General features: G+C 38.1%; 1 protein-coding gene across 6 annotated transcripts in view; it reads left to right on the forward strand.

Annotated features, from left to right (window-relative positions):
- Positions 1 to 3912: 3912 nt before the first annotated feature.
- ZNF713 (zinc finger protein 713) overlaps positions 3913 to 15428 on the forward strand; it is a 46766-nt gene continuing 35250 nt past the window's right edge. For 2 of the 6 annotated variants that reach the window (XR_008294565.1, XM_053213180.1), the window contains exons 1-2: positions 3913 to 4263; positions 6769 to 6902. Coding sequence is in view for 1 of the 6 variants with exons in the window: in XM_053213180.1 (XP_053069155.1) it covers positions 6836 to 6902 (67 nt within the window). In the remaining 5 variants the exon portion in view is untranslated. Of the gene's footprint in view, positions 4264 to 6768; positions 6903 to 6930; positions 14564 to 15428 lie in introns of those variants that run through there. The other 4 variants (XM_053213181.1, XM_015069857.3, XM_027041813.2 and 1 more) reach the window with 3 other exon arrangements.

Raw genomic sequence — 15428 nt, forward strand, 5'->3', positions numbered from 1 at the left:
AACAGACCCATAACTAGTAAAGAAATTGAATCAGTTATCAAAAATCTCCCAACAAATATGAGCCCTGGACCATATGGCTTTTCTGGGGAATTCTACCAGACATTTAAAGCACAGATAATACCTATCCTTCTCAAGCTGTTCCAAAAAATAGAAAGGGAAGGAAAACTTCCAGACTTATTCTATGAAGCCAGCATTACTTTCCTTCCCAAACCAGAGACCCAGAAAAAAAAGAGAACTACAGGCCAATATCCCTGATGAATATGGATGCAAAAATTCTCAACAAGATACCAGCAAATCGAACTCAACAGCATATGAAAAGAATTATTCACCATGATCAAGTGGGATTCACTCCTGGGCTGCAGGGCTGGTTCAATATTCGCAAATGAATCAATGTGACACATCACATTATTAAAAGAAAAGATAAGAACCATATGATCCTGTCTATCGATGCAGAAAAAGCATTTGACAAAATATAGCATCTTTCTTAATAAAAACCCTCGAGAAAGTTGGGATAGAAGGAACATACTTAACCATCATAAAAAGCCATTTATGAAAGCCCACAGCTAATATCATCCTCAATGAAGAAAAACTGAAAGCATTCCCCCTGAGATCAGAAACACGACAGGGATGTCCACTCTGACCACTCTTGTTTAACATAATATTGGAAGTCCTAGCATCAGCAATCAGACAACAAAAGGAAATCAAAGACATCAAAATTGGCAAAGATGTGGTCAAACTTTCACTATTCACAGATGACATGATACTCTACATGGAAAACCCAAAGACTCCACCAAAAGTCTGCTAGAATTGATACATGAATTCACCAAAATTGCAGGGCACAAAATCGATGTACAGAAATCGGTTGCATTTTTATACACCAATAATGAAGCAACAGAAATAGAAATAAAGAAACTGATCCCATTCACAATTGCACCAAGTGTCATAAAATACCTAGGAATAAATCTAACCAAAGATGTAAAAGATCTGTATGCTGAAAACTATAGAAAGTTTATAAAGGAAATTGAAGAAGATAAAAAAAATGGAAAAACATTCTGTGCTCTTGGATTGGAAGAATAAATATTGTTAAAATGTCAATACTACCCAAAGCTATCTACACATTCAATGCAATCCCAATCAAAATTGCATCAGCATTCTTCTCGAAACTAGAATAAGCAATCGTAAAATTTGTATGGAACCACAAAAGACCCCAAAAGCCAAAGTAATATTGGAGAAGACCAAAGCAGAGGCATCACAATCCCAGACTTTAGCTTCTACTACAAAGCTGTGATCATCGAGACAGTATGGTATTGGCACAAAGACACATAGACCAATGGAATAGAATAGAGACTCCAGAAGTGGACCCACAAATGTATGGCCAATTAATCTTTGAGAAGGCAAGAAAGGGCATCTAGTGGGAAAAAATCAGTCTCTTTAGCAAATGGTGCTGGGAGAACTGGACAGCAACGTGCAGAAGAATGAAACTAGACCACTTTCTTACACCATACACAAAAATAAACTCAAAATGGATGAAGGACCTGAATGTGATACAGGAAACCATCAAAACCCTAGAGGAGAAAGCAGGAAAAAACCTCTTTGACCTCAGCCACAGCAATTTCTTACTTGACACATCTCCAAAGGCAAGGTAATTAAAAGCAAAAATGAACTATTGGGACCTCATCAAGATAAAAAGCTTCTGCACTGCAAAGGAAACAATCAACAAAACTAAACGGCAACCAATGGAACGGGGAAAGATATTTGCAATGACATATCGGACAAAGGGCTAGCATCCAAAATCTATAAAGAACTCACCAAATTCCACACCCAAAAAACAAATAATCCAGTGAAGAAATGGGCAGAAAACATGAATAGACACTTCTCTAAAGAAGACATCCAGATGGCCAACAGACACGTGAAAAGATGCTCAATGTCACTCCTCATCAGGGAAATACAAATCAAAACCACACTCAGTACCACCTCACACCAGTCATGGTGACAAAAAGAACAAATCAGGAGACTATAGATGCTGGCAAGGATGTGGAAAAATGGGGACCCTCTCGCACTGTTGGTGGGAATGCAAACTGGTGCAGCCATTCTGGAAAACAGTGTGGAGGTTCCTCAAAAAATTAAAAAAGGACCTACCCTATGACCCAGCAATAGCACTGCTAGGAATTTACCCAAGGGATACAGGAGTACTGATGCATAGGGTCACTTGTACCCCAATGTTTATAGCAGCACTTTCAACAGTAGCCAAATTATGGAAAGAGCCTAAATGTCCATCACCTGATGAACAGATAAAGAAGATGTGGTTTATATATTCAATGGAATACTACGTGGCAATGAGAAAGAATGAAATCTGGCCATTTGTGGCAACGTGAATGGAACTGGAGAGTGTTACGCTAAGTGAATTAAGTCATACAGAGAAAGACAGATACCATATGTTTTCACTCTTATGTGGATCCTGACAAACTCAACAGAAGACCAGGGGGGAGGGGAAGGGGGGGAAAGTTAGAGAGGGAAGGAGGCAAACCATAAGAGACTCTTAAATACGGAGAACAAACTGAGGGTTGATGACGGGTGGAGGGGAGGGGAAAGTGGGTGATGGGCATTGAGGAGGGCACCTGTTGGGATGAGCACTGGGTGTTGTATGGAAACCAATCTTACAATTAATTATATTTAATTTAAAATAAATGAATAAAAATAAAAATAAAGAGGAAAAAAATAGAACTACCCTATGATTTAGCAATTGCAGTATTGACCCAAATAATACAAAAACACTAATTCAAATGGAGACCTGCACCCCTATGTTTACAACAGCATTATCTACAGTAACCAAGTTATGGAAACAGCCAAAGTATATATATACTTGTATATATGTACAATGGACTATTACTGAGATATAACAACGAAATCTTGTCATTTACAACAACATGGATGGAGCTAGTGAGAAAAATATGTCAATTCGAAGAAAGACAAATGCCATATGGTTTCACTCATACTTGATATTTAAGAAACAAACAGCAAAGGGAGAAAAAAAATGACTAACCAAGAAACAGACTCTTAATTATACAGAACTGATAGTTACCAGAAAGGAGGTGGGTGTGGGATGAGTAAAATAGGTGAAGGGGACAAAAATACAGTTATCCTGATGAGCACTGAGTAATATATAGAACTACTGAATCACTATATTGTACACCTGAAACTAATATAGCATGGTATATTAAGTAGACTGGAATTAGAATTTAATTTTAAAAATCCTCCATGCAAGTGCAAAGGACGTTTCTGTATTTTACAATCCATTTCACTGTGCAGTCGAGAAGCCTGCCACCTAACCTTCATTCAGAAGTGGTTAATCTGCCTTTTTTAGCATGCTAAAAAGCAAATATAAAAAGAGGAAAATTATGGGATTCCATAAATACCTTCCAAGCAATGAACATGCTCCGTTTAAATCATAACCTTGTGAATGTTAGTATTTGACAGTACCTACATACTTGAAAAGTTTTCAAAGATGAAATATGTTAAATATTATAGAATGGCATTAAGAGATCAACCATGGCAATCAATTTTGATGATGGAGAACATTTTGAATCCCAATTAAGCAAGTTATCCCTGTTAAAAGAATTTCATTCTTCTCATCAGTAGACCTATATTACAAAACAGAAAATTGAATTCAATCATTAATTATATTTTGAGTCTCAGTACAAAAGGAGGGTGGGAGGGGTATGCCGGGACTGAGGAGTAGGAGGGCTTCCCTCGTCGCCTTGGGACGCAGCAGCTACAGCGCCGGGGAACCGGGCAGTACAATGTTTCCGATTGGCAGGGACTATGGGAGGGTCCTCGGCCTTCCCTTTTCTTCCCCCCACCTTCACTCCCACCCCTACCCCAACTTCCACCCCCGGTAAGCGAAATTTTGCGAGGCCTGGGGCGGAGGTACGAGCCTCCTGGGTGAGCGCTGCCCGAGAGAAAGCCGACCGGGGCAGCGGGTGGGAGTTCCGAGTCCAGCATGTGGGAAGCGCTCTGCCTGGGGCGCCGCTGGCGCATGCGTATCGGGGAGCTTCAGCCAGCGCGACGCGGTCGCCATCGCGGGAAGGCTTCCGTTAGAGCGGGCCTGGAGCCGGCGGCTGGTCCAGCTCCAGGGACCCAGCCGCTGGGCGTCATTGGCTCAGGCTGTAAGGCCCTCATCACCCTGTCCCGCCTAGGTCAGGCCCGGCGGCGGTGGCGTCAGGGGGCGGAGCCGCCCCGAGCGCCCTTTGTCTGTGGAGGCTGGTGAGTGCGGCGTGCCGCGGGCCCGGAGGCGGGCGAGGGGGAAGGGCGGGCGGCGGCCCAAGGGTGCCCGGGTAGCGGTCGCAGTCCGCGTTCAACTCGGAGTACCTCTGCAGCGCCGTCCTCCTTCTCGGAGACCCGCGCCCCTTCTTTGATAGAAAGGCCGCCCCATCCCAAGAGTACAAACATATTTTCCTCTGGTATCTTCTGCAGTTGTTATTTGGTGTGGGCATGGGTGGGTGTCATTTTTTGGAAAGTTTTTCCCCATCTCAAGATTATTAAAACCTTAACCTTTACTTTTTTCTAATGTTTTTAAAGGATTTTTAAAATGTCTTTTTTACATTTGTACTTATATTATGTTGGATATTAATTTGTTGTCAGGTGTTGGATAGAAATGAGCCTTTTTCCCAGTTGTCCTGCCATTATCTATTGAATCATTTTCCCACTGAATTGAAATGACACTTCTATTACATTCTGCAGGCGTGTATATACTCGGAAATGTTTCCAGACAGTTTCTTGCACTGCTCTGACAGTTTTTGCACTGTGTTTTAATGTTAAGTATGTTTTAATATGTGGCAGAGCAAATGCCCCCTAATTATGTCCTCTGACAGTAATGATCTATTTCTTTTGACGTATTTGGAATTGTGAAAAATGTAAAGGTTCAAAAATTATAATTCTCTAAGAGAAAGAATTGATCGTGGCACTTAGCGGTGCTCAATAGATAGTTATTAAACGAGGGAATGTTTGTTGAAAGTCACTGTGTTGTTGAAAATGTTTATGTTTCCTTGTTGCCATCAGGATAATCTAGTTTCTTAGAAGTGCCTTCAAAGCCCTTTATGATCTTAATATTGCATAATATTTTGCCATCCAATCTTGCACATCGTGCTGTAGCCATACCAAACTGTTTAAACATGACACAAAACCCTCTGGGAAAAATTCATTCATTTGATTATGTCAAAAATTTAAATTTCTGTATTCAGAAAGAACAAAGGGCTAAAAACAAGAGACATGAAAAAATGTGCAACATGTGTAGGAGACAAAGGATTAATGTCCATAATATGTAAAGAACCTCTGTAAATAGCAAAAAAAAAAAAAAAAAAAAAAAAAGAAAAGAAAGAAAGAAAGAAACAAACAAACAACAGAAGGAAAAAGGGAAAATGGTCAAAGGATATGCACAGGCAATTTATAGAATACAGGTAAGCAAAAAACAAAACAAAACAAAATTTCTAATGCTTAACCTCATAAGTAACCCTAGAATGCAAGTGAAGACAAAGATATTTTTCACAAAATAGAATGGAAAAATATAAAAATATTGATGATAAAAGGTGTGAGGGAAATGCCCAGAAGAAGGACCCAGTTGTAAAATTGAGGAAGATACTTTGAATGGCAGTGTGACAGTACCTACCAAAATGTTAAATGAGCTCACCTGGCTCAGAAATTTCATTCTGGAATCATTCCTGCAGAAATAGTTGCACAGGTACACAGTGTGTAAAAAAGTGTGTAAAAAGAAGTTTTATTTCCATATTATTTGTAATTGTGAGAAATAAGTACGCTTAAATGTTCACTAGGGATATGCTTAAATATATTATGATAGATCCATACAATGGAATACTGTGCTGCCATAAAATAGAATAAGGTAGTTTATTTTGAAGTTAACAAACAAGGAACAACTTAGTGAATAAAGACATTTAGTGAATAAAGGATGGTAGAGAACAATGACACGTAGTGTAGTGTGCATCATATTAAGTACAGATGTGGTTATATATGTTCATAAATGCACAGAAAAGGATGTACACCAAATGACTGACAATGATTTATTTCAGAGAGGGAAATCGAATAGAGAAGAGGGATTGAAAGTCACTCACATCTTACTCAGTATATTCCCATGTTTTGAATACTTATGGTTTCATGTAGAATGTGTAAAAAAAATTGAAACATATATTACATGTGTAAGGAAAAAACACTTGATCTTAGCCAAAAGACCAAGAAGCTATTTCTTGTGTAAGGAAAAAACAAAACAAAAGCCTCACATGAACTTAAGATCTACACAGGGGGGAAAGTGTTTTATGATGCAGAAAATTTTTAAATGAACTTTTTTTTAAAGCAGCAAAGAATAAAAGACAAATGATAACAAGAAGACTACATTTGTTATTTATGTTATACCAAGGGAGTTGCTGTTTACTGTCTGTGTTCAGGGATCCTCAAGACTACCCTTAGGTTCAATGATTTGCTAAAATGACTCACAGAACTCAACAAAACTGTTATACTTACAGTGGCATAAGTATTACAGTGAAAAGATACACATTAAAATCAGCAACAAAAAATGCAAGTAGAGTCCAGAAGAGACCAGGTACAAGCTTCCAGTTGTCTTCTATCAATAAGAGTCATGCAGCTAGCATTTACATCCTCCCAGAAGTGACATGTAATAACATGTATGCAGTATTGCCAACCAGGAAATCTCCTCCAAACCTTGGCATCCAGAGTATTTATCGGAAGTTGTTCATGTAGGCATAGCTGACCACCTGTGCTGCTGACCTTCAGTCTCCAGTCTCTCCAGAAGGCAAGCTGATACCACATGGCCCAAGGATCCCACCATAAATCCTCTTTTGGCATGAACTTTCTGACCTGTCCCAAGGCTTCAGGTAAACAGAGACACTCTTAAAAGGCAGGGTGTTGCAAGGCTATAGATTATCTTTCAGGAACCAGGCCACGATCAAACCTTTCCTTAAAATGTACAGTCTGGGCCACCCAGACCTGCTTAGTTCATCCTTTCCTGCACTCTGTACTTTGTAATAAAGAATTCTTACAAATTAGTGGAAAAGGCAAAATGGTAGAAAAGTGGACAAATTACACAAAAGTGTAATTTATGAAAGAAGAAACATGAAAACTAAAAATGTAAAGTCTGCTTCCCATGTTATCTAAGAATTACATTCTAAAGCAGTAATTATATACTATGTATTATATTTAAAAAGAATAATGCTGATCATTCTTGGCTAATGGTCACTCTCATATATTGTTGATTAATATGAAAAATGGTACAACCTTCCTCAATAGTGTTTTGTCTTCCTTTTGATCCAGCAGTTCCACTTCTAGGAATCTATCCTAAAGAAATAATCACACAAAATTATGCCAAGACTGTATAATGTTTGCTGTCGTCTATAACAGGAAAAAAGAAATAAAGCTCCCTAAATGCCTATTAATAATTAACTTATTAAACAAGTTTTAGGTATTGCAAGCAATTGAATATACCATGACACTATTTTTTTTAATTTTTTTCCTTTTTTATTTTATTTCTTTTGTATTTTATTTTATTATTTATTTAATTCCAGTAAACTTAACATACAGTGTTATATTAGCTTCAGGTGTACAATAAGTGATTCGACAATTCTATATACTATTCAGTGCTCATCATAATAAATCTACTCTTTAATCTCCACCACCCATTTCACCATCCCTCCCCACTCACCTCATCTCTGGTAACCATCAGTTTGTTCTTTATAGTTAAGAATCTGTTTCTTGGTTTGTCTTTCTTTTTTTTTTTTCTTTTGCTTGTTTGTTTTGTTTCTTAAATACCACCTGTGAGTGAAGTCATATGGAATGTATCTTTTTCTGACTTATTTTGTTTAGCATAATACTGTCTAGCTCCATCCATGCTGTCACAAATGGCAAAATTTCATTCTTTTTTGATGGCTGATTAATATTCCATTGCATATATATGCCACATCTTTATCGATCTATCTGTAGACACAGGCTGCTGTAAACAGTGTGGCAGTAAACATAGGGGTGCATGTATCCCCTTGAATTAGTGTTTTTTTGTATTTGGGGGTAAATACCCAGTAGTGCCATTGCTGGATCATAGGGCAGTTCTAATTTTAACTTTTTCAGAAACCTCCATAATGTCTTCCACAGTGGCTGCACCAGTTTGCATTCCCAACAGTGCAAGAAGGTTCCCCTTTATCTGCATCCTAGCCAACACTTATTGTTTCATGTGCTTTTTATTTTAGCCAGTCTGTCAGGTGTGAAGTGACACCTCATTCTAGTTTTGATTTGCATTTCCTTGATGATGAGTGATGTTGAATATCTTTTCATGCATCTGTTGGCCATCTGGATGTCTTCTTGGGAGAAATTTCTGTTCATTTCTTCTGCCCATCCTTAATTGGATTATTTGGGAGGTTGTGTTTTTTGTTTTTTGGTTTTTTTTTTTGGTATTGAGTTGTTTGTATAAGTTCTTTATATATTTTGGATACTAACGCTTCATCAGATATATCCTTTGTAAACATTTTCTCCCATTCAGTAGGTTACCTTTTAGTTTTGTTGATGTTTCCTTAGATGTGCAGAAGCTTTTTATTGTGATGTAGTCCCAATAGCTTATTTTTGCTTTTATTTCCCTTACCTTGGAAGACTTATCTAGAAAAATTTTGCTACAGCTGATGTCTGAGTGCCTGTGCCCTCTTCTGCAATTTTTATAGTTTCAGGTTTTACATTTAGGTTTTTAATCCATTTTGAATTTATATTTGCATATGGTATAAGAAGGTGGTCCAGTTTCATTCTTTTGCACATAGCTGTCCAATTTTCCCAGCACCATTTGTTGAAGAGACTGTATGACCCTAGTTTTTTTAATATTTAGATTTTTGTTTTCTGTCCTGAAGTGATGTACATAATACTGTCAATTAAAACCCAGATTTCAGAAAAGAAAATCAGACATATAATAATGACATATGCCATATTATAATATGTGTGAGAATTAGTATAGAAAAAGCTGGGAAGTATGTATCCCCAAAAAACTGGTTATCTCTGGGTAATGATATTATAAGTGATTTTCTTTCTGCTTTTCTATGTTTACAAAAATTTTTGTTTTAATATTTGTCAGAAAATAAAATTAAGGTGTTTCCAAGGTAGAGAAAAGGTGTGGAGAGAGAAATCACTCTGACTCCAGCATGAAGAAAATACTGGACTAAAGTTAAGGACCAGTTTGATGGATGCAGAAGTAGTCAAAGTGAGAGATGATAGTGGCCTGAATCAAGGTAGTGGAAGTGAAGATGGGACATTCACTACATATTTAAGGGGATAAATTTACCAGGATTTGACTTTAATTGAAGAGAGAGACTAAGGGAAAGAAAGAAAGAGAGGTCAGGAATGGCATTCAGGTTTCAGGCTTGGTGGTGCTATTCATTGAGATAGGGAATTTAACAGGAGAATAAGAACAGTGTGTAACAAACTGATGAATGGATAAAGAAGTTATGGTTTATATACACAATGAAATACTACTTGGCAATGAGAAAGAATGAAATATGGCCTTTTGTAGCAACATGGATGGAACTGGAGAGTGTTATGCTAAGTGAAATAAGTCATACAGAGAAAGATAACATATGTGTTCACTCTCATGTGGATCCTGACAAATTTAACAGGAGACCGTGGGGGAGGGTAAGGAAAAAAAAAGTTAGAGAGGGAGGGAACCAAACCATAAGAGACTCTTAAAATCTGAGAATAAACTGAGGGTTGATAGGGGGTGGGAGGGAGAGGAGGTTGGGTGATGGGCATTGAGGAGGGCACCTGTTGGGATGAACACTGGGTGTTGTATGGAAACCAATTTGACAATAAATTTCATTTTTAAATAAATAAATACTAAAAACAAAACAAAACAAAAAAAGAACAGTATGTAACATATAAATATGTCTACTATGTGGCATTTTGTTTTAAATATTTTCAAAATATTCACTTACTTAATCCTCAACAAACCCATGAGGTAGGTACTATTATAACTAGTTTTACAAATGAGGAAATTGAAACATTGAAAGGTTGAGTAACTTATACAACCAAACTCACACAGCTAGTAAGTAGTGGAGCTAGGAATCAAACCCAATCAGTTTGGCGATAGAGTTGGTGTTCATGCATACTTCATTGCAAATATATGGCAAGAGGCTTAAGAGAGAATGAGTTTGGGACATGTTAGGTTTGAAAGATCTGAGGGACACATGCCTGGGGATGTCCAGTAAGGTGGTTGGGTAGATATGTGATTATGTAGCTCAAAAAAGATGATCAGTGAAATCATGGCAGTGGGTAAAGCTGAAGGAATCCACCTGAGAACAAATAGAAGAGAATAAACACAAGTACTAACAAATGGACCTAACTGTATTACAAGTGAATGACATAACCACACTGAAGGAAGTGGCAAAGAAAAAAATTAAATTATTTTAGAAAACACTATCTTGACTAGATACTGTATAACAAAAGACAAAGAGAACTCTACACAGATGCTGTAATTTCCAGTTAATAACTGTGTTTGTCACAGGGGTATGAGTCAATTCTGAAACTACTTTATGTATATACCAAAACTGAACAAATAAGTAAATATATTGTGGATACTAAGAGCCAACAATCTTCCTCCTTTCCTCACTGGTAACTTCTTTGTTGAAGAAAGAAGTGAGGAAAAGAGGAGGATTAAAAATGAGCCCTGAGGTATTGGATTGGAATCAGAGGTGTCATAATGAACTTGTAGCGTTTAATACATAGATGAATACAGTGTGTGTGTGTGTGTGTGTGTCCATGTGTCCGTGTGTCCTATCTCTCCTAGAGGGCCTAGAAGCAATGATACCCCAGTAGCAGCGAGCACAGCTGATCTTTGTGCTGATCCAGCACCCAGATCTTTGTTTCTAAGCACTTCTCCAATAAAAGGAACTAGGGCTCCTTGGAGAAGTTGATTTCTAGGGCTGGGCAGGGATAATACAAGAACTTGAAACATCTTACAGTGCCAAGAAGTGCTCAGAATAGGATAGAGGCTGGTCAGAATAACATAGGAGCCTCCAACTGACCAAAGCCAAAACTATTTGTGCAATAAAATAATGATAATATTGGTGCTTACAAAATATTCATGAGTTCATAGTGACATAAATAAATTAGTAAATAAATGATAAGAGATATGGAGCAGCTTTTCCTTGCAGAAAAATTTCAGTTAATAAATTAGTGGGAGGTATACCTGGGTGGCTCAGTTGCTTAAGCGTCAGACTTTGGCTCAGGTCATGATCTGACAGTTCATGGGTTTAAGCCCTGTGTCAGGCGCTGGCTGACAGCGCAGAGCCTGCTTCAGATCCTGTCTCCCTGCCCCTCCCCAGCTCCCTCTCCCTCACTCAGAAGTAAACATTAAAAATGTATACATAAATAAGTTAATGGGAAAGAGAGAAATAGAGAAATCACCATTAGACCAACACTATATTACTAATTGTTGCAGACAAGATAAATTGATGGATGCTAAAGTTAGTGGGTTTGAGAAGAGTCAGGATATTTATATCTTCAAGTATCTCCCCAAGATATTTATCAGCTACAGAGGGAAAGATGGTTACTCTACAGTAGAGAAGCCAGGTGAACACCACCTTAACCAAGTGATAAAGGTTAACATTATCATTAATGAAGTGTACCAACATCATAAACCCATTAATGCGATGTAAAAGATAAAAGATCACTTCTGTGTTATTCTTGCCAAAAATACTTAGCTTCATTCCAACCATGAGAAAACATCAGACAAACCCGAATTGAGGGACACTGCAAAATAACTCAGCAGTACTCTTCAAAAGTATTAAGCTCAAGAAAGACAGAAAGGCTGAGGAACTTACAGATTGGAGAAGACAAAGGGAAAAAACAACTAAATTCCATGTGGGATCCTGGATCAAAGAAAAAATACTACTAGAGAAACTAGTAAATTTTGAGTAGTTTGAATTAATAGTATTGTACCAATTTAAATTCCTTGTTTTGATCATCGTATTATAGGCATATAAAATATTAACATTTGGACAAGTAGGGTGAATTGTATGTGGGAATTGTGTATTATTCTTGTAACTTTACTGTAAGTCTAAAATTGGTTCAAAATAAGTTAAAAAATAGAAGAGGAAACAGAAGAACCCTTTCATTTACTCATTTAGCAGATACTGAGTGCCTACTATGAGCCACATACTGAAAGTATTAAAAGTGGAATAGTAAATAAGACAGAAAAGATTCCTGTCTTCATGGAGGTTAACATCACACAATGGTGAGGTATAAATAAAAATGATGACTACAAGTAATTAACAATGATAAAAAGTGCTACCAAAAAAAAGGAAGGTGTAAATGAGGGACCTCACATGTCTGTGATATCAAAAATCTTCCTTGATTTAAACTGAGACCTGAAGGAAGAGTAAGTGTCATCTGGAGTGGAGGAGGGGAGATACCACACAGGACACATTTAAGGACTTAAAAGCAGAGCTGTGTAGATGAAATCTCAGAAGCAAGCAGGGGAGTGGCTTGAAAGATCAGGAAGCAGGTCACAGGATTTTTTATGGCTTTGTATTCCAGCCTAAGAGCTGTAGGGAGCCACTGAAGAATTTCAAATAAGGGACTGATATGATCAGATTTGTATACCTTTAAAGATTCCTTTACTTCACCTGTGGAGGGAACAAAGATAGATATTGAAAACTCCTAAGGAACAACAATATGTAAATGGTAGGCAGAGGAAAAGGGACTAGAGCATAGCCTGCTGAGAAAGACTGTGGACATAAAGCAAAACACAGCTGTTAGTAATGTCAGATATCCATCAGAGCTCAGGAAGTAATAAAGCCCATTGCATGAACAAAAGTGTTGTTGACATTCCTAACCAGAGCAATTTTAGCGGTGTGCTGATGGCAAAACAGAAGAAAGATCATAGATAATTGAAAAATAAATGGGTAATGAAGAAGTAGAGACAAGTACTAACAATCCTTTGAAGAGTTGTAGCCTTGAAAAAAGAATGGATATTAGTTACAAAAGGGCATATAGCCAGTGAAAGTTTTTAATGCTGGGAGAGATCTTAAATGGTTTTAAATTATGACAGGAGGAGTCAATAAAATGAAAGATCAAGTTGCAGATCAAGGACTGAGAAGATATATGCTAGATTCAGGCCTATAGGGAGGCTGGAGAGAATGGTTTGATCCTAGAGAAGAAATATTTTTTAAGGCAAATCCCTGGGCCAAGAATACTCCCCCAGAGATGCCATTTCATTAGGTCTGGGATTGAACCAGTGAATCTGCTTTTCAGCAAGTGCTGTGTGATTCAAGTGATCTGCAGACCACACTTTGATAAACATTGCTCTTTTTTTCTATTTTTCCCCTATACTAAGCCACTCCTGTCTTTTTTTTTTTAATGTTTACTTCTTGAGAGAGAAACAGAGCATGAGCGGGGGAGGGACACAGAGAGAGAGAGAGGGAGACACAGAACCTGAAGCAGGCTCCAGGCTCTGAGCTGTCAGCACCCAGCCTGACGTGGGGCTTGAACTCACAAGCGAGATTATGACCTGAGCCGATGTTGGACACCCAACCGACTGAGCCACCCAGGCACCTCAAGCCACCCCTGTCTTCACTTTCTTCCCCATCCAGTCTATAACATAAGGTTCCCTGGTTCATAGTCTAGCATTTTGTAAGGGAAGAAACTTCAGAACTACTATGGCACCGGAAGTGGGTGACAGAAGTAGAATGATGGCGAAAATCACTGGCATTGAAAAAGTTAACAAAATTAGAGGCTCTGATAATGGTTCTGAATTCCTGCTTGCTTAAAAATCACTTGTGAGGCACTTAAAAAATGTATAGATGCGGGACTTCATCTCAACAGTTTTTGGGTGGAACCTGGACATGTATATATACGTTAATATATACATGGTCAAGGAAGTTCACTCAGATTTTTGGAAAAGCTTGGAGGAAAAACGGTGTTAAGCCGGAAGTCATTCTTCATCTGAATTGATTATAATTTTAGTATTCCTTAGGCAGTCATGGGAATTCCTTACTTTCCAAGCCATCATGGTTACATATTTGAAAAAGCCTGTGGTGATACCACAGGCTTCTCTGGAAAGGACTACATGTGTATTGTATGAAAAATTACACACAGTTTGGGGATGGAGAGTGGTTGGTTTGGGGGGTTTTGTGTGCGTTTTTTTCCAATACAGGAATTATAAGGGAAATTTTCAGAAGGGGATCAGATTAAAAAATGAAAAGGGAGAGAACAGGTACTAAGAAGAACTTCAGAGTATACTAGAAGGAACCTAGGGCTGTGAACCAGGAGACCTAGGTTCTAGAACCAGCTCTTTCACTTAGTTCTATGATCTTCAGCTTCAGAATCCTCCTTTAAACCAAAAAGCTGAGAACTAAATCAGTGCTTCCAACGTGTGTTCTCTGGAAACTTAGTCTCATCAGATGCCATAAGAAAATTCTCAAATAACTAAGTTTGCAAGCAATATATATTTGACATGCTCTTTATCCCCTTGGGTTCACACGTATGAAGGAGAAACCCTGTTCTGCCTAACTTGGTAAATGCTGTTTTTTATTATTGTGATTATTTATTATTTTGTAAGTGGTTTTGAGGTGATTGGGTTGAAACCATCAGAGCATTCTCATAGATTCTGTCTGGCTCTTCAGAGAATAGGACCCTTTTAGAGCTTTTGCTTGGTGAAATAGGACCTATTGTTGTTTTTAATGTTTATTTATTTTTGAGAGAGAGAGAACAGGGGAGGGGGAGGGAGAGGGAGACACAGAATCTGAAGCAGGCTCCTGGTTCTGAGCTGTCAGCACAGAGCCCGATGCTGGGCTTGAACCCACAAACCATGACATCATGACCTGAACTGAATTTGGACGCTTAACCGACTGAGCCACCCAGGCGCCCCAGGCCCTGATTCTTAAAATGCTTTTAAATTACTCCTGAAAGGTGTACCTCTTGGTCAACTGGTTGTAAAATGTTGAATTCATGCCCTATCTTGGGCAGTGATTGGCTTCCTCATCTAACAAGGCCATTCCACTGGAACTGTGATTTTCTCTTCTTAAAAAAACTTACTTCTCAGGAATGACTTCATTCTTTAATACCATCACTAGCTTTTGAGAGAAATTTTTCAGGCCAAACGTTGTGAACAGAAAAAAGAATGTTTTCTTTCATGCTTATCAGCAGATCAAGATATTTTGCTCTGTTGTTGATGTTGGTGAAAGTCTTCTGAAAATCACTAGGCACGGACCACATGTTTTCTATTCTGAGAAGAGGATGGGTAAGAACTAAAGCTAAAGTTTGTTTTTGGTTGATGGATCTGTATATATCTGCTTTTTGTAATGTGTGAATCTGAGAAATTCTAGAAATGCTTTTTGATTGTTTTTAAAAATTCCACACCATACTGTGAAGTATGAACA

This window comes from Acinonyx jubatus, chromosome E3, assembly GCF_027475565.1.
Source record: "Acinonyx jubatus isolate Ajub_Pintada_27869175 chromosome E3, VMU_Ajub_asm_v1.0, whole genome shotgun sequence".
NCBI classification, from domain to species: Eukaryota; Metazoa; Chordata; class Mammalia; order Carnivora; family Felidae; genus Acinonyx; species Acinonyx jubatus.